General features: G+C 36.3%; 1 protein-coding gene across 1 annotated transcript in view; it reads left to right on the plus strand.

Annotated features, from left to right (window-relative positions):
• Positions 1 to 24,811, plus strand: part of NUBPL (NUBP iron-sulfur cluster assembly factor, mitochondrial) — a gene marked incomplete at its 3' end in the record, with an annotated part of 245,246 nt that extends 220,435 nt beyond the window's left edge. The window contains exons 9-11 of the mRNA XM_079699925.1: positions 11,930 to 12,050; positions 15,611 to 15,693; positions 24,749 to 24,811. Of these exons, the coding sequence (XP_079556051.1) occupies positions 11,930 to 12,050; positions 15,611 to 15,693; positions 24,749 to 24,811 (267 nt within the window). The remainder of the gene's footprint in view (positions 1 to 11,929; positions 12,051 to 15,610; positions 15,694 to 24,748) is intronic.
• Positions 24,812 to 25,212: the final 401 nt, after the last annotated feature.

Consider the following 25,212-nt stretch of genomic DNA (forward strand, 5'->3'; position numbering starts at 1 on the left):
TAAATAGCTATTAGTTTATTCTACAAATATATATTTACTTATATTGAGTGCCTTCTATAAGCCAAGTACTGTGGTAAGCTCCATTGGTGATTTAAAAAAAGGTAAGGATGAAGCCTTTTTCTTTTTCCTTAAATAAGTTATCATTTTGTAGACTAACTCCATTATGGTGCAGGGGCCCTAAATTCTGAGGGACATGACAACACTTTTCTCTGGGCTATCAAGGAAGGTTTTCATGGAAAAGCCATGTTTTTTTGTTTGTTTGTTTGTTTGTTTTTAATGTCCCTGTAATTTTGTGCATGTTGGTCCCTTCCCTGAGAAGCCATTGTCAGTTCATATTCATTTTTCAAATCCCTGCTTAGACATTACATCCTCTAGGAAGTTTTTCCCAAACTACCAGAAAAGGTTAATAATTTTTTCTCTGAACCACTTGAACATATATCTAGTTTGGCTCTTATCCCACTACAATTTTACCTGTCACTCCCAACAGAAGAATGTGAACTCTTGGAGGGCAAGAAGCATGCCTTAAAAATCCTTAAATGTTCACTACCTGGCATATAGCATGCATATGATGAATACTGCCTATACTGACATTTGCCCTGGGATATAATGCCATCCACAATCTGCTGTTCCCACCTCACGGCCGCTCTGACTGGCATTATCTCTGCCACAGGCAAACTGGTCGTCTTTCACTTCTGGAAGATTTCCATAGTTTCTCTTCTCATGGACTTCAGCATGCTGTTTCCCCATCTGAGAACACTTTACCCTCACTTTTCTCCTGTAGCTCCTTTTTATCCTTTGGTGCTTAGATTTTTTTTTTTAATTTATTTATTTATTTTTGTCTGCGCTGGGTCTTCATTTCTGTGCGAGGGCTTTCTCTAGTTGCGGCGAGCGGGTGCCACTCTTCATCGCGGTGCGCGGGCCTCTCACTGTCGCGGCCTCTCCTGTTGCGGAGCATGGGTTCCAGACGTGCAGGCTCAGTAGTTGTGGCTCACGGGCCCAGTTGCTCCGCGGCATGTGGGATCCTCCCAGACCAGGGCTCGAACCCATGTCCCTTGCATTGGCAGGCAGATTCTCAACCACTGTGCCACCAGGGAAGCCCCCTTTGGTGCTTAGATCGAACAGCTCTTTCTCTGGGGGACTTACCCCAACCCTGTTGACTAGGTAAGCTCTTTCTAGTGTATGATTTAGTAACACTCTGTTTCCCCTTTTGTAACTGTTTTTGCATTTTGTCAGTACCTTCACATTTATAGTGCCATAAGGTCAACTCCAGCCACTGACCCCCTTCTGTGTTCAGAACATATAGCTGCTCACTAAATATATACTGAATGAATGAGTGGAGGAGGATTTTCATAGGTATATCACAGGACTGGGGGAGGGACAGAATTCAGTCTGAAAAGAATCAGGAAATCACAAGTGTTCAGGGTTGTTCAGTTTGTCTATAGCTGAAGTAATATGTTTGGATATGTCTTTGCTAGGCCTAGGTTTAGTCAAGCTTTAGACACTAGAGTAAGAAATTTGGACATTCTTCTTGAGGTTTTTAGAGGTGTCCATAAAGAATGCTGGATAGGAAATAGACAAAATTAGAATGGAGCTTTAAAAGGATTTAATCTGATGGAGATGAATAGAAAGAATAGGAGCCAGGAGAGTGTGGAGGCAGTAAGGAAGCATTAGCAATGGTCACAGTCATTCACAGTGCAGGTTGTGACCCACAAATGAGTCAGGAAATCAATTCAGTGAGAGATGTAACCAAAGTTTTTAAACAATATCGGGGTAAATTGCCCTTAGGAAGAGAAAGTGTTATTTCATAGGGATATGGTCTCAGTCATAAACATATATACATGTGTTTTTGTATCAGATCAAGATGTCAAATATTTTTCTTATAAGACAGTTTTAATAAGTTGGGAAAACACTAGTGTAGGTGATAGGCAGTAAGGGTCTGATTTAGAGTAATGGCAATGAAAATGGAAAGGGAAATAAATGTAATTGACATTTTGAAAGAAGAATAGACAGGCTTGGCAATTGATTACATAGAGTAGGGTGGTTAGAAAAAAAAAGCAGAAATCAAAGGGATTTTGAGAGTTACGCTGCCGTTAATAAATCTATCAGGAGCTAGTTTTTTACTCAGGTTGACAGTGAACTAGAAATAAGAGGTTAGATTCTCAGTCACTAATCCCTGCCCTATCTCTAAGCATTGTGATTTAAAACTGTTTGGCAAGGAAGAGGCTGGTAGAGAAAATGATTTGGTGTTGGCCTTTTTAGTACTATTCACATCACATGATGTATGTGACTGTCCCTTCTCCTAACCGAACCAGAGTTTTTATTTATCTGTATATTTGTAGCCTCTTACACACAGGTATTTTAAAGCACATAGAGAGCTATATTCTTTAAGTATATCTTTTATGGTTGCAAATTAAATTACATTAGAAATTGTATTATAATTTTAAGGCAATAGGGTACAGCTTACAGAGGCATTTTTACATAGTAGTTAAGAAGGGTGAGCTTAGGAGTCTGAATGCTAGAGTTCAAATCCTAGATCTGTCACTTTGTAGCTGTATGACCTGAGCAAGTTACTTAATCTGTGCCTCAGTTTTCTCATTCATTATATGGGAATTATAATAGTATTTCCCTCAGAGGGTTGAGGTGAGAAATAAGTGAGGGCTTAGTACAGTGTTTGGTACAATCTTTGGTACAATCTAAACACTCGATGTCAATATAATGTTATATAATTAATGTTTATTATAATTGCTATCATGAAACAAATTTATAGTTCATAGGTGTTTTTGTATTTGGCTTAGGTATTTTGACTAGTCTCTTTATTTGCTAATAACAATTTTAACAAGAAATTTTTTAAAATTTAGATAAATAGTATCTTTGAGATCTCCTTATTTCTTGAGTATTTTAGTTGAGCCTAAATTGTTCTCTAGCTTTATTAAGTTGTTAAAGTTATTTAGAGTCTACAATTCTGCATTATTTAAAATTTGCATTATTTAATGTCAGCTAATTGCTGTCACAAGTAGACCTGAAAATTTATAATGATGCAAGTACAATAGACGCTTCTTTCTTGCTCATGTAACAGTACTAGTATATGAACAGGTGAGCATGGTGGCTTTCTTCCACAAAGTCATTTAGGCTGTTGGAGCCTCTGCCATTTTAAAATGTGACTTCTAAGGTCACCATTGGGCCATCCTCATTTGAGCTAGCCAGAAGAGAAAGAGAGTACAGAGGTATGTCATGGGAGCTTTTTATGGATGAAGCCTGGTTGTGGCACACGTACTTACACTCTCATTCCCCCAACTAAAACTCTGTTATGTGATCATAGTCATGTTTCTCAAGGAGCCTGAGAAACATAGGTTAGCTGTGCTAAGCAAGAAAGATGAGACCATGGATTTTGGTGAGCAGCTAGCTGTCTGTGCTATAGTTGACGTGGCAACAAATATATTAAAGCCTAATGCTGGTCACTGAACTTTTTTTTTTCTTATAATTAATTTTGAAAATTCTAGGGACTTCCCTGGTGGCGCAGTGGTTGAGAATCCGCCTGCCAATGCAGGGGACACGGGTTCGATCCCTGGTCCGGGAAGATCCCACATGCTGCAAAGCAACTAAGCCTGTGAGCCACAGCTACTGAGCCCACATGCCGCAACTACTGAAGCCCACGCACCTAGAGCCCATGCTCTGCAGCAAGAGAAGCCACCGCAATGAGAAGCCTCGCACCGCAACTAAGAGTAGCCCCCGCTCGCCGCAACTAGAGAAAGCCCGTGCGCAGCAACGAAGACCCAACACAGCCAAAAAAAAAGAGAGAGAGAGAGAGAAAATTCTATTACTATTTCAGCCTTGCAAATAGTTAATTATTTTATAAAAGAGAGATAGGAATTTTGCTTTTGTTTTTAGCCAGCAGGTTTTCTTTTCCTGCTGGCTAAAAACAAAAAAACAAAGAGTCCTACTGTGGTGTGGATTTTGTGGTGTTTATTTGTAAGGGTTAATGATTATATTGTCTCCTAAGAAAAATTAGGTGATCTTAGAACCTAAAATATTTGATTCTTATCAATGTTTTCTCTCCATTTTCCATTTTTATTACCAAAGACCCTACAAATTGTTCTTAGTGATGAGGATCAGAATTGTAGTTTATTCTTTTTCTGGCACAGTCACCATTCATGGCAGTAGGTTATCCATTTGGACCAGAAGTTTCACATCTTCACCCTTGAATGCCTTCAAAACTTATGTGTTCATCATACCTGTCTCAGAGTTTGTTCAGCATCTAGTTTGTCTTTTGGACCCCAAGAGTTCTATTTTCTTTAATACCTCAAGCCTATCTACCTCACAAAACAATTTAGAAATAGGTAATCTTACATGAAAGTGGAGGCAAGTGACACATTTATTCTTTTCATCCTTGAGCATAGTTTTTTCCTCTACAATCATCAAGTTGTCTCACTTGATTCTTTGAGAAATTTAATACCTTTGATGTATTTAGAGAATCTTTCATTATTGGCTTTGCAGGCCTTGGAAGGTGCTGTTAGTATTCTTTCTAGGAACACTATTAGTTTGCACATGATGTATCGCATGTGGCTTCCTTCTTCACAATTGGGTAATCTTTCCACTTTTGAAAAATGACTTTTCTTCAGTGACAACCTTTATAAGACTGGGTAGGTAGCATTATGCATCTCGGCCATAGTTGCATCTTAGAGACTGAAGATGTTTGCTCATCTTTGTCTTTCTCTTGCATCTCTCAGAAGTCCATGTATGCTTTAAACAAGAATGCTGTTCTATGTGATTTACATGAATTAAACTAATCTAACCCTCACAACAACCCTGTGAAGTAATAACATTATTTTTCCCATTTTGCAGCTGAGGAAACTGTAGTACAGAGAGATTAAATAATTTGCATAAGGCTACCCGTCTGTTTAGCGGGCCTCTGGGATCCTGTCCTAAATGGTCTGCTTTCCAGAGCCCACATTCTTAATTGCTATTTCTGTGGGTTTTCTAGAGTTGAGGTTTAGTAATGTGAATGTCATAGAATATCACAGCATGAGAGATTAAGAGGAGTCTCCTTTAAATTTGCTTTCCTTTGGGGTCCTGATTGCCTAGGGCAAGTAAAGACAGAAAATTGGTGGATTGAAAAATGGGGAGGAGTTAAGGGGACCATAGGTTCTGTTGACAGTCAGGAGAGGTATACTGAGGGTGTTAAGGGAAAGGGGAGTTTCATAGCCAGGAGAAGGGAATGATGTCTGAGGCTCAGCTGCATCAGTGAATGATGAAGATGGTTCAAATCAGGTCTTCCCTTATAACTGTGCTCTTAATTACTATTTTAAATCTCCCCACTGAACTAGATTCACTGGTCAATAGTTTTCGGCCCTCTAGTTCCATGAACAAAATCCTGCAGTTCATTTACTTGTCATCTGGTTTTGTGACTTCCACACATAGACCCATCTGATTTGAATTTTGGCTCTGTTATTCACTAACTGTGTGACCTTGAGCAAATAATTTAGCTTAAGTGTTTCGTGACCCATCTCATAGGTCGTTGTGGCAGTTAAGTGAGATTACATATACAGTACTTTGCTTAGGTCTTAGCACATGACATTGTGAAGGGTAGCTCTGAATGTTATTGTTACAGTGGTAGGTTTTAGAGATCATTACAGTCCCTCATTTTAGAATTCAAGGCATGGAGAAGTTAAGTTGTACTTCATGGATCCAGAGGTAGTTAGTTGGTCCCTGAGAGGAGAATGAATGCAGGCCTCCCCATTAATTGTTTTTTCCATTACCAGACTACTTCTGAAAGAGAAAGCAATAACACCCATCTCATTTTTAAAAATTATAGTATCTGTACACATGCTTCAAGGAATATACCAAAAACTGGTTCAAGGCTAATGGAGAACTGAAAAGCGCTTGTGAATCTAATCAATTTCATTTGTTATTATTCATTCTCTGTTTAACAGTGAGTTTTTCCCCTTCGTTTTTTTCTTAAATCATAGCTCTTAATCCTTGTGACAGGTTCCAACCGGCAAGAATTTAACCTGACTGTAACCTTGAAAAATTGGATTATATAGTAACCTGAAAATCTTGCTTGTTACTTACCTGAATCTGGGTTTAAAATGCCAAGAAGAAACTAAAATTGGGGTCTTTTGAGCCTGCTTAATTCAGTACATTTAGACATCCAGTATTTCAGGGCAATGTTGATATTTCAAGACAGTCAATTTTTTAAAAGTTAATAAAAGAGGTACCCTCCTGAGCCAGTGATGGATTAGAATAATGTAAGAATAACATGCTAAAGGTTTGTGGTGGCTGATGTTAGACAGGCATGTAGCATTTACGTTTTTCAGTAAAACCAGCTGAGGTAAAAAGAAAAAAGGATCTTATACTTTGATGAGACATTAAAAAATGATTGAGCATGCTTACAGCTGCGTCTCAGTGGTATTATGTAAATTAAGCTATGGCAAAGCAACAGTTTTCTAATGTTTCTATGATCAAAGCATACACAAAATAGCTCTACAATAAACACAAACAGCTTAACAACATATGAAGTATTCACACAATATAAGGCTTTTTTGGGGAGTGAGGGTAGGGGGTGGTCGTGTAGATATGTATTCTTTCCTATTTAAAAGAAGAATTTTTCTGAATTGTAATATGGGCATTATAATCTTCTTTCTTATTACATTAGCTACCCCTGTTCAAAAATAATTGATTATAGAGGACTGCTCTTAAATGAAGAGGGCAGTGTTTTCTAATCTTTTTAATACTGGAAGCTCTCTTTTAAATTTTCTTCAAGCTAACCCCGTGTTTTGAAAAAGTTGTTCAACCACATAGTCTGCATATCTTAGGAAGTAATTTATTTTCTCTTTTCTAGTTAAATATATGTGTGTGTATGACTGTCGTATGACCTTCTGAACAGAAAGAGATAACCACACGAGTGTTAGCACATTCAGTTGATGTAATTTCAACTAAAAGCAAAGAAACTTGACAGTTTATCTGTCCTGAATAGTCTTAAAGGTAAATGTTTCATTTCTGTTCAATTTTTTTACATATTCATAAATCACAGACCCTGATAATTTTTTTTTTTGCATCTTTAGGACCTTAGAGCAACATTAGGTAGGAGAACTATCAGAATAAGTTCTACAGTCAGCCTTTAGTTGTCAACAGCAGCACTGTCCAAGAGAAATATAATTCAAGCCACAAATGTGATTTTAAAGTTTTTAATAGCCATTTTTTTAAAAATAGAAAAAGACAGGTGAAGTTAATCTTAATAGTATACTTAACTAAGTATATTGAAAATACTGTCATTTCAGCATGAAATCAATATAAAAATTGAGAATCAAGCAAAAAGGAATTGCATTTAAAAATACTAGGAATTCTGACAGTTCAGTAGGAAAAGAACCACATAATCAATGGAAAAAACAGACAAGAGACCTGAACAGATACTTCGCAGAGCAGAATATACAAATGACCAGTAAACATGTAAAAATATGCTTAACTTCCTTACTAATTTTGGCAACACAAATTCAAAGCACGGTGCACAGGAGAGCTGAGCACAGAGGTAGAATGAGAACAAACTGGAATGCACCTGTACCTCTGCACGTTTCTGTCACCACCTCTGCCCATAGGAAACCTTTAGAGTGTAAGGCCTAAGCCTACACCTTCTCTTCCCAAATCTCATGCCACTTTACCTGTGGTGAACTTTAACCAGAAGCCATATAAGGAAGGAGATTCTAGGAAATATAGTTCCTGGTATAAACAGATTGACAATTGAAAATCCAGCGTAATGAGGTACTACTCCATACTTACTATACTTGCCAAAATGAAAAAAGCCTGATGATACCAAATGTTGATGAAGCTGTGGCATAGCTGGAGTTCTCGTTCATTTGCTAGTGGGAGTATAAATTGGTAGAACTTTATTGGAAAACGGGCGTTTTTTTAACTGAAGTTAAATATGCATAACCTAATACCCAGCAAAAAAGACATGTATTAAAACATTCGTAGAAGCATTGTTTATAAAAATCTGGAAACAACACGGATGATCTAACAAGAGAATGCATAACTGTGATATAGTCATCATGGAATCTTAGGACTCACTGAAAATGAACTACAGATGTACATGGTTTAGCTGGATGAATCATACAGACACGAAAGAATACATTGCATTATTACATTCATATCAAATTCAAGACAACAAAATTAATTTATGGTGTTAGAAATCTAACCACCAGGCTGTTAGTTTATACTTTTGGCAACATGTTTTGGAGAGTATACAAGGAGACTTCTAGGGTGCTGGCAATGTTTTATTGACAGCATCATGGTAACATAGGCCTACTTAACTTTATGATAAGTCCATTCAGTCATGCACTTGTGATTTGTGTACTTTTTGTGTGTATTCATGATACACTTCAATGAAAAAACTTAAAGAATAGCTTGTAAACTCTAAAAAATTATTGAGATATTTTACATTCTTTTACTTATACTAAGTCTTTGATATCCAGTGTGTATTTTACACTTACAGCACATCCCAATTCAGATTAGCCACATTTCAAGTATTTAGTAGCCACATGTGAACTAGTGGCTACCTAATTAGACATTGATGGTCTAGAACTCCATCATTTCAGAGCTCTCTGGGCTTAGGCTTTTATTTCAGTTCTTTCCTTGGAGTGTCATGTGGAAAGAATAGGGGATTCTTCTTCCCAAAGACCTCATCTTAGTTTTACTGCAACCTCTCTGTTTTTATAGAATATTTTCTATTTAAAACAGATGGTTATTTTTGTGTGCAGGTTCACAGGATGACCAATAAAACATCATTTTGGTTATTTGTTCTTATTGCTTTATTGGCCACTGTTCACATGACCACCTTTTTTAAAAGCAAACATTTTATTGAAGTCTGATATACTTACACAAAGGGGCATAAATTGTGAGTGAATATAGCTCAATGAATTTTTGCAAAGTGAACACACCCATTGCTTGTATTCAAGAAACAGAACATTACCAGTACCCCAGAAGCTCCTGCCTTGTGCCACCTTCTGATCACTACCCCCAAAGCGGAACCCAAATTATAACAGCATAGATTAGTTTTATCTGTTTGTGGACTTAATATAAATGGAATAATAAGTATATAGTTTTGTGTGGCTTCTTTTGCTTAAAATTATGTTTGACAGCTTCACTCATACTGTTGATTGTAGCTATAGTTCTCTCATTCTCATTACTGTGTAGCATTCAATTGTGTGAATATACCACAATTTATTTGTCCATTTTACTGTTGATGGACATTTGTGTAGTTTTTCATTTTGGGATTAGTTATGAATACTTTTGTAATGTCTTTTGGTAACTGTTCACATTTTTTGTTAATGTATAACAGAGTGGAAATACTGTGCCTTAATATAAGCATACGTCACTTTAAGTAGGTAACTACCAAACAGTTTTCCAAAATGGTGTACCACTTTACACTCCACTGAAGCTATGAGTTTTAGTTGTTCCATGACCTCACCAACATTTGGTATTTGGGTTTTTCTTTGGGGGGGGGGTTGGGTTGTTGTAGTCATAAGGACCTTTTTCTGTTCTAATCAGGTCTTAAGCATAAATGTATGGCATCTCGTTGCGGTTCTAATTTGCATTCCCCTGATGATAATTAAAATTGAACACTTTTTCTCATGTTTGTTTGTCTTTGAGTGGCTTTTTTTATGAAGTTCCTGTTAAGTCTCTTGCCCATTTCTCTGTTGTATTATCTGATTTTTTTTCCTTATTGATTTGTAGGAATTCTTTATATATTCTAGATAAAAGTCCTTTGTTATATATGTGTATTATAGATATCATGTTTTGCTCTATAGCTTGCCTTTTTACTCTCTTAATTATGCCTTCTGATAAGTTATTAATTTTAAAGCAGTCGAATTTAACAAAAAATTTTCATTTATGTTTAGTGCTTCTTTGTGTCCTGCTAGAAAAATCTTTGCCTGCCTCCAAGGTTATAAGTTTATTTTGCTGTTTTCTTCCAAATGTGTTTTGTTTTATCTTTCATATTAGCTCTACAATCCATCTGTAATTAATATTTGTGTATGGTGTGAGATAGAAGGTTAAGATTCCTTATTTTCCATATGGATATCCAATTAACATTGCAGCACTGTGTCATCCCTATTATAAATTAGTGACTTCCATGTGTGAGTCTGTTCTGGGCTCACTCTTCTGTTTCATTACAACTTTTTTTTTTTTAAGGAAAGTGGTATTTCTGTGGGAAGTTTTTGAGATGAAGGAATTCTAGAGTTAAGAAGAATTACTTTGTTCAGCGTAACCTAGGAAGCAGTATTAGGGCATTTAGCCTTTAACTAGAAGAATATTATCAGTAATAGAACCAAGCTTAGGTATCACAACCTCTTAATTTCAAACATACAGAGGGTTGTTTATCTCTAAATTGTTTTGATTATACATGCTAATTAATAAATGATGTTTGAAAATATATATATAATTATAGATATAGAGATTCTATAATGTATACTGTATATAGATATATAATAAATTATATAAATATATAGATATATAATATAAATTATCTGTACCTATATATAGATTTTAAAATGTATACTATATATAAATATATATTGTAAATTCTACATATCTATATATAGTACACGTTTATTACTGTGCTAATATATTATTTTCATTATAACACACAAAATTGGAATTAAAAAGGAAATCATAAGGAAGAAATAGAAATTTTAATACTTTCTTCTTACACCCCTGTATCAGCCAATATGGGCTGGATTATGTGTACTAACAACCCTCAAATTTCAGTGGCTTAAAACAACATGAGTTTATTTCTCTCATGCTACACGTCCATTATGGTTTGGTTTTAACACTCCTCTGCATTGTTCTTACTCTGGCACCCAGGCTGATGGAGCAGCCACTTTCTGGAAGCTTGCTAGTCCCAGGGACAGAGGGAAACATAATGGGGAATTAGCACTTAAAGCTTCTGCCTAGATGTGACACATGTCACTTCAGCTCACATTTCATTGTCCAGAACAAGTTACGTGTCCTCACCTAATTACAAAGAAGAAAAATGCTAACCTTGTGCCCAGGAGAAAAATCCTATGCAGAGAACGGTGCAGGAGGAGACCTAGAGTATTTTAGACAGCACTAAAAACTATCACCTCTGAAATGACTGATTTCAGAGCATACAGCCCTGGATTTGTGTTTGTCTAAGAAAATAAACACACAAAGACAAGTCCTTTTAGTTTTTCCATTCCATGTTTTTTTGTTTGTTTGTTTGTTGTTTTTTTTTTTGCGGTACGCGGGCCTCTCACTGTTGTGGCCTCTCCCATTGCGGAGCACAGGCTCCGGATGCACAGGCTCAGCAGCCGTGGCTCACGGGCCCAGCCACTCCGCGGCATGTGGGATCTTCCCGGACCGGGGCACAAACCCGTGTCCCCTGCATTGGAAGGTGGACTCTCAACCACTGCGCCACCAGGGAAGCCCTAAAACGTACATCTTATTGTGTATCACTGCTGCTTTGGTACCATCTGACCCTGACCTTTCTTACCAAACTAGCTTCTGCCTTGGCAGCTGACTGGGTTGCAGCCCAAATAGGCCATACAAGTTGTAGTCCGCTGCCTTGGCTTATGCTCTTTCTTCTGCCTAGAATTCCTGCTGTAGGCCTCAACCCCTCTTCTCACACTCAACCTGAAGAAGCAATTCTCTATGGGCAACTCAGAGGTCCCTCTCATTCTTCCCAAACAGAATTTTTTGATCCCTGTCATTTATAACTCTTTAGCATTTATCTCATTATTAGAGTTAATGACATGTGTCTTGCTCTCCCACCAGCTTGAGTTCCTTGAGAGCAGAGACCATAACTTATTCATTATTGTATCACTGGAACCTAGTAGGTATGCAGTAAAAACTTGTTGAAATAATGGATTGAAACTTGGTTTAATTTTGTTTTGATTTCAGTGTGTCTTTATTATTCTAGGTTCTGGGCCTTGTCCAAAATATGAGTGTTTTCCAGTGTCCAAAATGTAAACACAAAACTCATATTTTTGGTGCTGATGGTGCAAGGAGACTAGCACGGACCCTTGATCTTGATATTCTAGGTAAGACCACAGGATATTCTTTTGCAAAGGAAATGGCATGGTGATGAAGAATGTCTCAAAAAAGGATGAACTGCTTTTGGCTTTGTGTTTTAAATTGTTAGTATAGCACAGTTCTGTGTGTTAACCTTTCTTTGCCTTTTTGTGATACTTCATTAGTGGAAGGCTTTTTGAATAGGGGGTTTGTTCTGCCAATTATGATAACTCTTGCTATAGATAAAAACTGCCTATAACTTGAATTTGAGAGGAGAGTTTTGTGGTTTGAGTACTGTGATTTGAAGCCCACATTTTAAATAATGATCCTCAGTTTGTTTCCTAAGTTAGGAAGAATAGCTCTCAGTATAAGCAGATATATACAGAAATACCTGTTCTGTATGTTGTAGCAACCTTTGGAAGTGTCAGTTCTTGGTGTGTATGGAGAAATGCCGTCCTGATCAGTTCTGAATTTATTAGTCCTTTTGCTGTAGAAAACAGTATTTTCTGTTTTCTCTAATCTTTTTATATGTAACCTTTTTATTCTGTAATCTTTTTATGCCATGTGTATAAAATATGACACTTGAAATTTACACTGTCTATACAGTTCATGTTACTGAATTGAAGGATTCATTAGTGTTTTGAGGAGAAGTAAAGTCATGTGTTAAAGGAGCAAAACACAGATTTTAGATAAAACATGATTTTTAACAAATCCAAAAGCAACTTAATGGACTTTTCAGAAAACATGTTTGGATATTCTACTTATGAGTTTTTTTTCCCTTAATTAATTAATTATTTAATTTTTGGCTGCGTTGGGTCTTCGTTGCTGCCTGCGGGCTTTCTGTAGTTGCGGGGAGCGGGGGCTACTCTTCATTGTGGTGCATGGACTTCTCATTGTGGTGGCTTCTCTTGTTGCAGAGCACGGGCTCTAGGCGCATGGCTTCGGTAGTTGTGGCGCAGAGGCTTAGTTGCTCCACGGCATGTGGGATCTTCCCAGACCAGAGCTCGAACCCGTGTCCCCTGCATTGGCAGGAGGATTCTTAACCACTGTGCCGCCAGGGAAGTCCCTACTTATGAGTTTCTGTTCTGAGCAAAGGCAGTTGTTAGATGCTAAATAAGGGAGGCATAGAGTGAATTATTAGTTTAGGGTAGTTAACAATTAAGATCCCTTAAAGATCAAGGAGTTTCAAAACATTCTTTATTATAATTAAGTTTCTAAAAGTTGATGTTAAATGCATTATTGTTTTTATGTATTTGTACTAAAGCAGCTACCACAGTACCAGGTGAATACTAATGATATATTTTGATACATTGTTATAATTATAGGTGCTAATTATATTCTGCAACAGTTTTTCATTTAACCTAGGAAGTTCAATTTCCCAAATCTGCATAATAACATAACAGATTGACATTCACTTATATAATAAAGTAAATGTGTAATTATAATGACGTTATTGAATTATGCTGACAGTATTATAATTCCCTAATTTATGGATGGGTGGTATGATTTTGTACGTCAGTTATTTAGAATTTGAAACATGTCTCCTAGAGGAACAGTTTCATATATGGAAGATACATTTTAACCAACAGATCACAAGTGTAATCAGAAAATCAGAAACACTGATTACTGATCACAGAAAGTGGGGTAGTGCTATAGACCGCTGTATCTCAAAGTGTTATGGGAAAAATAATTTAGAGTTCCAATGTGGAGCACATCTCCTCCTTTTAATGTGGTCATGGGACCCAGAGGGATGTCCCATGAACTGGAGCAGGGGCTCTGATGATGAAGAGGTTGGAATTGGGAATGAGGAACTGAAATCAGGGAAAGAGCTCTCACAGCTATGGCCTCCTGGCTGGGTGAAACCCCCAGGACCCTTTACTGACTCTCTGGCTGCCTCTTATTTTCATCCATGGGGCTGTGTTTCAAATGATTATTTCGTAAAATGGCTCTTCAGAACTTTATCCATATTCACCTACAGGGACAGTTTGTACATAGTAGTTAAAGCTCTCAGATCATGCCACAGAAACCCCTTTAACTTATGTCTCTGAAATGTGCTTCCTTCAGCCCTAACCCCTCAAAAATACTTTTCAAGGCCAGGCCGAACCTCACCCCCTCTCATTACCTTTACTCCTTTTTATCCTTCTCTGTGTATGATTGTTAGCCTATTACTGCTCTCACTGTGCCACCTGTTTTCTAACAAGGTTTACCTCTTTCTTGTTCTACTCTTCTGCAGATTGTGAGTCTCTGGAGGGCAGAAGTGATGTCACTAGGTGGCTATAAAATGGAGAAGGTTTTACTTTTTTTTTCTTTCATTACTGCAGTAGAAATGAAAGCATTCAGGATTCTTTACTATATAATGGCAGTTCATAAATCAAGAGAAAAAACTTTGTGGGTTTCTAAGTATTTTCTGTAATATCTTCTCCTGCCTGCCCCTGTGATAGCTTCCTACAGTCTAAAGTTGATCTATAGAATAGACATCAATTTTACTGAAAAGCTGGTCTTTAAATGGTTACTGAAGTATTCATGTATTTTGTCTATTGAACTTTTAGGAAAGAGTTAAACAGTTGGTTAAGATCTCAAAATTTGCTGGTAGGAGGAGCATGAAATATCTGTTCCTCCATGTAGCTCATAATATAAATTGTAGTAGGTTTGTAATTTTGTAACACATTCTTCTACATTATTTCCATTGCCTGGCGTGGTGCTGAATGAATTCTTTATATAAAACACACACACACATGCACACACACACGTTTTAATAACCTTTGGGTGGACTTGGAGTCGGTGTAAGGATGCTGAGTACCCTGACAAGTCAACTCTTCTCCTCCTTTTACTGCAGTTTTAAAATCAGCCTTTTGAAAGGCTTCATTTGTGATGGTGTGGTAGAAAGAGTCAATTGGATGATGGATCAGAGCATTCTTCCTCTAAATCCTACTACCTAATATATCCTCAGGGAAGACACATACCCTCTCTGACCTCAAGTCTGTATTTTGGGGGTTCTTATATATTTTCTGAGAGTTCATCAAGCTCACAAGTTATATATAATGCTATATAGATTAATACATAATAAAAGAAAAATAATTCTATCTGATAAAGAGGCAGATAGTTGAAATAACAGGTCTGGCCTAATTTTCAGCTGTTCTCTTAGCTCAGTCATCTGCCATCAGGAAGATTATTTTGTTGGCTTTTTTTAAACTACTTTGCCACCCCATCTTTTCCTCTTCAATTTCCTCTTATTATGTGGCAAGATACGTCTATATCAGTTATTACAGGGAGAAAAATTTACAGATGTCTTCCAGGCCATTTGTTGCTGAAAGACTTCCAGCAAAGAATAAATCAGAGGCCTTATTCCATGATTGGCTGCCACACTGCTTTCATATATACATATGTGATCATGGAACTGCCCTCAAATGGAATATTTTGCCCCTAATTTTCATTTGAAATTTGTTTTTCAGAGATTTAGCAATTTGAGGATAGTCATAACTCAAGTTGATTTGAGTCGATTTGTTTCTTTCTGCAATTCAAAGAATTAAATTCCAAAAGCCTATATAAACTTTTGTGGTACTAATGGATATCTGGTGGGCTCTTTTAGGAGACATTCCCTTACACCTTAATATACGGGAAGCTTCAGATACAGGCCAGCCGATTGTGTTTTCACAGCCTGAAAGTGATGAGGTAAGTTATATTTCTAAATATGTATTTTAATTTCTTTTCACAGGATATATACTTTCTGATGTATAGTAAGAAAGTTGGGGAGATCAAGTTTGTCTATTTGGAATGCATATGTTAAACAAAGATTAGTTAACTTATCCAAAGTATCTTTAAGTTACTATTTTATATGGTAGACATACCAGTGCTAACTCTGAATTATCAACTGGACACGTTCACCTACAAAGAATTGTCACCCAACCAATTTTTTCATGAAGAACACGAACAGTAAGAGCTTGTAGAGTTCTTATGTTGCTGGCTAGCAATATCTAACTGCCCGAGGTTATTATATTTCAGTATTAGAAGTTCAGCTGATTGTTGGGAGAAGGAAACCTAATACAAGAAAATATTGAGTCGGATATAGGGAAACTGTATAAACCTTTAGAGATGGGATTTTCATTGCATTTATTTTAATAAATAAGATTGAGGAGGTGAGGTGGGAAAACTAGTAGTGTTTCATTAGCTAATATCATTGGGGATACAGTTGATAGATTTTCAGAGATTGCTGAAGCTTAATGCCTTTAAGCATAAATTCTTTAATTTTACTCCTTTTTAAAATAGAAATAAAATCATCCATATATATCTCTTCCTTCCTAAGTAGCACTTGCTATTTAAGTTTGAAAGTGAGCCATCATCTGGTGCATCAGTTTTGATGTAGTTTTTGTGCTCCTTTGCCAAGCAGCCCCAATCAGTCTTCTAGTAGTTTCTTTTTTTCCCTTATGTAATGAGTATAACTTTATAGTACCATTATTTTGTCTGTCCATAACTACTACCCCTTGTATTCTAGTTTGCTTCCTCTAATCCCATGTGAACTGGAAAATAAAAGAGCCAAGCTTGGTTAGAGCTGTGAATAAAGTAAGGGCAAAACTGACAGTCAGGAGTCTCAGATTGGTAAAGTAGATTCATTCTGAATTATATCTTTTAGGTGCCCAGAGCTCCTTTCTCTTTCTTAAGGGTTGGCAGTTATGGTATAGGTGGTTGAGTTGCTGGCAATATGATCTCTGAATAAATGCAATGTAGTACTTATCATTGTTTTTCTTTTCTCTGCCTTTTAGGTAATAAACGTTAAATTTCCTTTTCAGCCTTTTCTTAGAAATCTTTTGGATAAGCAAAAACCATGATCTTTTATTGCTTTCATAGTTGAAGTCTGGCAATCCCAACTACCATAGGTGTACTTTATGCAGTGAATGAAAATTTGTATGAAAATTGAGGGTTTTTTAAATTACACACTTTTAAATGCTTCCTGAGAACAGACTATTTAAAGACATTCTGTGGTGAATACAAATAATTACCTACTAGTTTATTTCAATTATGAACTTACGTTTTTAAATATTTTCCCACCTGTCCATTATTGCTTTTTTTCTTTGAGATTCTCCAAAAGCAAGAAACATTTCAAAAAGTTAAAGGAATGTAATATAACAGAGAACATATAGCAACCATCAAAAGGTAGTATGATTTAAAACTCTAAACAACAGTGTTTGTAGAGTTTGTTGGAGTTACATGTTTTTAAAATCTCATTTACATTTATGTAAACATTAGACCTATTATTTTGCTGTTGCTGGGTGACATTTATGGGAATGTGAGCAAGCTGCCTCTTTGGGGTTTAAGTTAGATTTGATTTAGTGAGGTCTCTGCTAAAGTAGTGAGAATTTCATGCACCACATCATCAGCCTTACATGTGAAGACTTCTGCCTTATATATGAAGACTTCTGAGCAATTTTAAGATTTAGACATGTCCATGAAAAGGAAAAAAAAATGGAGCCTTGTATTTGTTTCCATGGAAGTTATTGCTTCCTACTCTTAGATTGCAGACATTCATTATTATTAACCACCTTCCTAATAATAATAGCAGTTAGAGTATGCTAGACACTGTTAGACATTTATATACTTTCTATGCTCACAAGAACTTAGTGTAATATATAAATAGTCCGCATTTTGCAGATGAGGAAACTGAGGCTCGTAGAAGCTAAATAGTTTTCCCAAGGTCACAGAACTAATAAATGGCAAAATGTGATTAAAAGGCAAGTCTGTTCCTTCCAAATATTGTCCTCTTTCCATTGTATCACCTTCTGGGTCCTCTACTAATAGCTATGATTTCCTCAATTCCTTCTAAGAAGTGAGTACAGTACTTGAGTGTATTAAATAAAACATATTATTTGATTCTCATAGCACGTTTGTGAGATATGTATGATAATCTCCATTTTCAGATGAAGAAGCAGAGATTCATTTATAGTAAAGAATTTGTCTAAGGTAGTACTAGAGGCTATTTCCACACTCAGCTCTGAAACCATAACCCATGTATCCTCTTCCCGGTACAGTATCTGCTTCCCTTCCTAATTAATTGCAAGATTACTTCAGTGTCTCTCTATTGTGTATATGTAGGCTAGCTTTCAGTTCACCTCCTTTTCATATCACAGAGATCTAGAGAAGAGGGTGGGCACACTCTGCCCCTCAGGTCCCACTGGTGTGCACAACCACAGGGCATAATACAGAGAGGATCCTAACCTGGGTCTGAGAATCCCCTGAAGTTATATCCAGAATGTATGAGTGTGCATTTTTCTGGGGAATTGGACAAGAGCTTTATTAGATTCTCTAAGAGGTCTCTGCATGAAAGGAAAAGCATTAATCTGTATTAGCTTGGGGTTTCATTAAGAAGAATGCCACTTTCTAAGTGTGACCTTAGGCAAGTTCCCTCATGTCTCTGAACCTTTCTCTCCATCTGTAAATTGATATCATAATGAAAAGAATTAGATGATAATGTGAAAATACTTTGAAAAATGCCAAGTAGAAATACAACTGTGAGTATTTATGTCTTCTGAAATGTTCTGTATAAGATGCTATAGCAATTAATGTCTTTCTACTGCCCTTTATCAAAGGATTGAGTCCATTTTTTGCCCTTCCCCTTACGTAGCTTCAAGTAAATGTCACTCTTTGGTGGCATCTGAAAATCAGAGCAGAATTTGAATCATGAGATATGGGTAGAGTTCTCAGCTTCAGCATTAAAGATATTAAGTCCTAGATATTAGGAAGCTGTTGCTGAGTCCTGGAATCAGGATCCTTCTGGTTATTCTTCTGGTGAATCTTACCTCCTGATAATCCCCTTCCCTTTTGCCCTATGAACTTAAATGGAAATACGCTCTCAGAAGCTGGTCACAGCCCTCTGAACAAGTTCTGCCATATGCATGGAAGCTTAGTGCCCATTCTACCTGCATGTCTTCATTTAAAGAATGAAGGAAGTGTTTACTTGCCAACGTGATAAACTTCTGCAAAAGTCACAAGTTCTGCCATATGCATGGAAGCTTAGTGCCCATTCTACCTGCATGTCTTCATTTAAAGAATGAAGGAAGTGTTTACTTGCCAACGTGATAAACTTCTGCAAAAGTTAATGGGACGGAATATGCAAAATTATTTGTTAATTGTTAGCCCCTTAGATTGATACTTTTTATTGTTTGCTTTTAGGGGTTTACTACAGGCAAATTTATTAATAAGTAAAAGTTTCATCTTTAGCTTTTTGTCTTCTTTCTAATTCTACCTTCTCTTCTCCATCTTCCCTCACTCCATCCTCTCAGCACCAGGTTCCAGGGCTCTCATCCTCTGCCCATAAAATCTTTTAAAATTAGGCATTAGGGATTTAGCTCTCCCAGTAATACTTAACTTTCAGAAGAGACAAACACTAAGAACACAGTGATTAATCGAAAGGTATGAAATGTGCTGACTTTGAGGCATCATTGGAAAAGTTGGGAAGGGTTACAGTACCAGTTAAAAAGCTCCATCAAGCTTCTGCCTACTCAGCCAAAGGTCAGAACCTTCTGCATACGTGCACCACTGAGGAAAGGGGAGTAATTGAAACTCCAAATATAAGTAAAGTAGCCAGAGAAAGCAATAGAGGAAGGGAGAGAAAGTGGACACTCTAGGATTCAGAACTCTTAAATTCAATAGCATTTCCTCTTGTTTGTGTAATTATAACTGTTCATTCAACTATATCTACCTTTTGCCTTTGATTGAGCCCAGGACACAGTGATGGACTCATGACTGACTATTAGTTTTGTGGTTTCATTCTTTTTGTCAAGTAAAAATCTTAATATTGGTGTGTTAAAAAGTGCGCTATAAGATATTCCTGGTAAAGACTTTTAAATTTAAATAGAAACTTTATTATCTTTTAAATTTCTACATTATTACCTCATAGTCCTAATATGAAATGACTGTGTATGGAAAATTAGAACTTCAAATATTTAAAAACAAAGACAAAGGGAAAAGCTCACCATAAAACTTCTGCACTTTGGTTGCCATCCAGTTCCTTTACTTGATAATGACAGAGCAGACAAATAAGATCCAGCTGTATTATCTGTGTCTCTAGATGGCCCAATGAAAGATCTTGAATAGGAGAGAAGGGTTAGTTCATGTAGAGTTGAGTTGTTGAGAAAGAGAGTATTAATAGTCTGAGAAATCTAAATCATATTTTTTACATATGACATGTATGTGTTTGCTTTTCCTAGTTGTGTATTAAACAGAAGGAAGGGATTTAATTTACTTATTCCTCAGGCAGAAAAAGTGTCCAAAAGGATATGTTAAGATGAGCTCTTCAATGAGATTGTAAATTACTTGAGGACATAATAGTAATAATAGTAGCCACTAGTATTTATTATTTGCTTCTTATATTCCAGTACTTCACATAGTTTATTCTTACTTAATATGCCCCCAAGCCATTTGAGGCAGATACTATTATTATAACCATTTTACACATATGGAAACTGAGCCTAGAAGGTTTAATTAACTTGCCCAGGGCCAGTGTTAATAAGTAATGGAACCAGGATTTTAAACCATACCTGTCTGATCTTAAGGCCCCACCTCTTCACCAGTGAGCACTTCTGCCTCCCTTTTTTATTGTTACCTCCCACAGATTTCCCGAAACAATGCCTTGCACACAATAAGAACCAAAAAGTATTTGTTGAAATGATACTGCACTGGCTGAAAAAATTCAATCTCAACAGTTTTGTGGAAATTGAAACTGTTAAACTAAGCACTTTTAGTGGTTTCTCAGCAAATAAAAATCTAACCATTGCTTTGAGTGTGATATATTGAAAGTTTAAGCTTGGAGATAGTCCATTAAAAAGCAAAGGTTAAATGTAGCAAATTTGATTATTATGGAATCATTCAGATTTTGTGCAGTCAGATAGGTTTATGTCTCTAATTTAACATAAGTTAGAACTAAGATTATAGAATGATATGGCCTCAGCTTGCCTTAGTGAGCTTTAAATTTTCATTGTAAAATATTAGGCTTTAAACACCTAGAAAAGCTACTGGGAGATAAAAGGTGTTTATAAAGATGCATGTGTTAGCATACAGTATTTGTTATTGTCTTTCTGACTTACTTCACTCTGTATGAAAAACTCTAGGTCCATCCACCTCACTACAAATAACTCAGTTTCGTTTCTTTTTATGGCCAAGTAATATTCCATTGTATATATGTGCCACATCTTCTTTATCCATTCATCTGTCGTTGGTCACTTAGGTTGCTTCCATGTCCTGTGTATTGTAAATAGAGCTACAATGAACACTGTGGTACATGACTCATTTTGAATTGTGTTTTTCTCAGGATATATGCCCAGGAGTGGGATTGCTGGGTCATATGGTAGTTCTATTTTTAGTTTTTTAAGGAACCTCCATACTGTTCTCCATAGTGGCTGTATCAATTTACATTCCCACCAACAGTGTAAGAGGGTTCCCTTTTTTCCATACCCTCTCCAGCATTTATTCCTTGTAGGTTCTGATGAACTGAGGGGCAGGACAGGAATAAAGATGCAGACGTAGAGAATGCACTTGAGGACACAGAGAGGGGGAAGGGTAAGGCTGGGACGAAGTGAGAGAGTAGCATTGACATATATACATTACCAAATGTAAAATAGATAGCTAGTGGGAAGCAGCCGCATAGCACAGAGAGATCAGCTCGGTGCTTTGTGACCACCTAGAGGGGTGGGATAGGGAGGGTGGGAGGGAGACGCAAGAGGGAGGGGATATGGGGATATATGTATACGTATAGCTGATTCACTTTGTTATACAGCAGAAACTAACACACCATTGTAAAGCAATTATACTCCGATAAAGATGTTTAAAAAAAAAAAGATGCATGGCTGAAAATCAGCACTTTTAGATTTAAGAGAAATATTTCTTTATAAAGTGTATGTTATTTCCATTTTTAAACAAAGTCTGTTGTTTCTGTTAACTATAGCAGAGACTGAAACCATTTTTAGATAGAGCATTATGATTAGAATTACTTGTATTTTGGATTTACTGTTTAATATGTAATGTGGTAGAAGGAGCTGGGCTTTGGAGTCAGGCGGACCCATGTGTGAATGTTCTCCAGCCTACTGACTTTGTGACTTTGAGCAGACAACTCCAATTTCTTCATCCACATTGAACCAATGGTGTTTATTTTACATAAGTGAGATTACTTATGAGATTACACAAATGAGATTACTTATACTAGTACTTGGTATAGTATGTACTCAGTAAAAACATATAAGGTCTTATTCATGTTTTGAGAGCTATTCTTTAAAAAAAAAAGAAAAAAGGACACAAATGGAATTTTAACAGTTTCCTGGTAAAATAAAGTATAATTCAACTATTAGGGATTGAACATAGTTGTTGTTTTTTTCAGGGATCTGACATAGGTATTCTGTTTATTGACATAGGTGTTGAGTTACAGAGGTGTGTTCAGTGTGTACAGTTTCACTGATCTGTGCACTTAGGACCAGTGCATGTATTTAAAAAAATTTTTTAAATATGTATCACCAATGAAAAAGTAGCATTCGAAAGTAGATTTATGTGTAATATCCTTACACTGTCAAGGTAGATCGTAAAGGTATTAAATAGAATTACCTCTGATTAGTTTTTAAATTGTACTGATGTTTCTAGGTTAAAAACTGACAAATATTAAATATACAACTTCCAAAGAAAAGGGGTCAAGTGTATACTTATTTTTAAAAGTTAGTAGAAAATAAGTTAACATAGCTTGAATAAGAAATTAAACCAGGTCTTTTGGAGAGACCACAAAAACTTGATAAATACAAACCCAAATATATCAATTATTAATATTATAAATAACCAATTGCTCCTTTTAAAGTCAAACATTTCTGACTATAATCATTGGATTTTTTTTTCAAGAAGTAGAGCCAAAATATAAGATTTAAAGTAGTAACGTGAAACATATATTTTATGTTTCAACAATGAAACAAGTAGCATGGCAATACACATACAGACAACATACACTTAAAGATTTGTCATTATTGTAATTAGTATCATTTAAAATTTTCATAATGAGCAGTTTTCCAACATGTTGATTGAGAGATAACAGACATGACTGGCTTTTTTCACCACCCCCAGGGGGGAAATGTAAGTAACCTTTTTTTTTTTTAACGTATATATGTATCTATTCTTTTTCAAATTCTTTTCAGAATATTGAGCAGCATTCCCTGTGCTATACAGTAGCTCCTTGTTTATATGTATATGTATATATACATATGTATCCACAGATACAGGTACATATACACACACACAAATATGTGTGTGTGTATATGCATTTTTTGTTCTTTCTTTATGATCTTAATACGTGGCAAATATTTAAATTTCTGATGTGAGTTACAAATATGGTTTTCTCTTTGTGGCACAAGATTTTATATATATATATATATATATATATATATATATATTTATATATTATATCAAAATTCTTTTGTTTTTTAATTTGCTGTTTTCTTAATACATTGTATCAACTTCATAATGTAAATACAGAGAGGTCTATATTAAAATATTTCCCCAAATGGAGGAAATACTTACTTTCAAGCATAGTTTTAAAAAATCAAGATGTGTGAAACATAGTTAAGGGCTTCATCAAGTCAGGGTAAAGAAGACTCAAACAGTCCTTTTACCATGCAGAGTCAGGGAGCTGGTCAGCCTGGGTTCAGAGCCCAGCTCATTTCACACTAGCTGTGATGCTGTGGACAAGACTATTCATCTTTCATGGTCTTGGTTTTCTTGTCTATAAAGTGGGAATAGTGACAGAATTTACCCCTTAGGGTAACGATAGATGAAATAATACTTGGCAGATATTAAGTACTCAAGTAAAATTTAGCTATTACCATTACTTCCAGTAGTAATAGTAGTAGTACCAGTAGTATTAGCAGCAGCAGCAGCAGCAGCAGCAGTAGTAGTAGTAGTAGTAGTAGAAGTAGTATGTATACAACGGTAAATATATAAATGTATAAATTTCTGGTTCTAGAAAATCTTACTATTGTCTTACAGTTACTTTTTATAGATAAGATAGGAGAAATAAGTAGTATTTACATTTCAATTGTTTAAAACTTTAAAATGCAAATGCCATGACCATTGTTCTAACTGGACTGTGCAGGCATTAAGTTAGTTGTGGCCCACTTAGCGCCTGGGAGCTGGTTTTCGTGTTCTGTTGTATTGGGGTCCCAGAGATGAAGAGTATGACAACTGATTCCAGGAATTCTTGCGTGGTACTTAAATCTCACCAAATGGAGGAGCCTAGGGGTGCTTGGTGCTGGTATTAGACACAATTGTCAGAGAGAATAAAGAAAATGCTTTCTGAAGATAAACGAGGGTGGTAATAGATAGCCTTTTCAAAAATGACTAATAGGCCTTACGCCAAAGAAGTTTGGCAGTATCTAACTCAAGATATCAATTTGTCAGAAGAGGAAGGTGTAAGTTTTCTGCAGCTAGACTGGGTTGCTAGTTTGCTGACACAGGAGTTAGAGTTTGAAAAACAGTAACTGCTGCTACTAAATATTTTTTTTGGAAAGTCCCCTTCCAGATAATCTAAACCCCTTTCTCCCCTGCCCTACATGCAACGTTCACAGCAGTATTTTCTAACTATTGAGTTTCCTCATCTCATTCAGCCTTTCTACTACTCAATTCAGTAGACAGCTATGGCAAACAGTTTGTGAGTCATTTGATGTCTACTAAGGAGAAATATAGAACAAGCAAATCTGTTCTTTTCCAGGCCAAAGCCTACCTGAGGATTGCTACTGAAGTGGTAAGAAGATTGCCACCACCTCCAGAGTGATTCCCCAAGTGTCTTGGAAATGCGCCTGGTGCTTGACAGTAAGACCTTTGGAAATCAGCGGTGTGGTGGTGAAATCTACAGAAATAATAGCAATCATAGTTGTTTTCTTGTATTTCTAAAGAAATAATATCTTATCTTCAAATTTGATTTGCTAAACAATGACAACAAACTTTTTACATACTGATGCTTACTGCTACATTTAGGAATTGTTTTGCAAGCTGTTGTATACCAGCGTCACAGAACTGCATTTTATTTTATTGAACTACCCCTTAAGGAATCACAAGTTTATATTACAAACCCAACCTTCAGTTCAGGAGAGAACTGTGCTCTTTTTGCAGGACTACAGAGTTAAAGAATTTACTGAATGTGAGTATGGATGTTAAGTGTGACATCTCTCCATC

This window comes from Hyperoodon ampullatus, assembly GCF_949752795.1.
Source record: "Hyperoodon ampullatus genome assembly, chromosome: 3".
Classification (NCBI taxonomy): Eukaryota; Metazoa; Chordata; class Mammalia; order Artiodactyla; family Ziphiidae; genus Hyperoodon; species Hyperoodon ampullatus.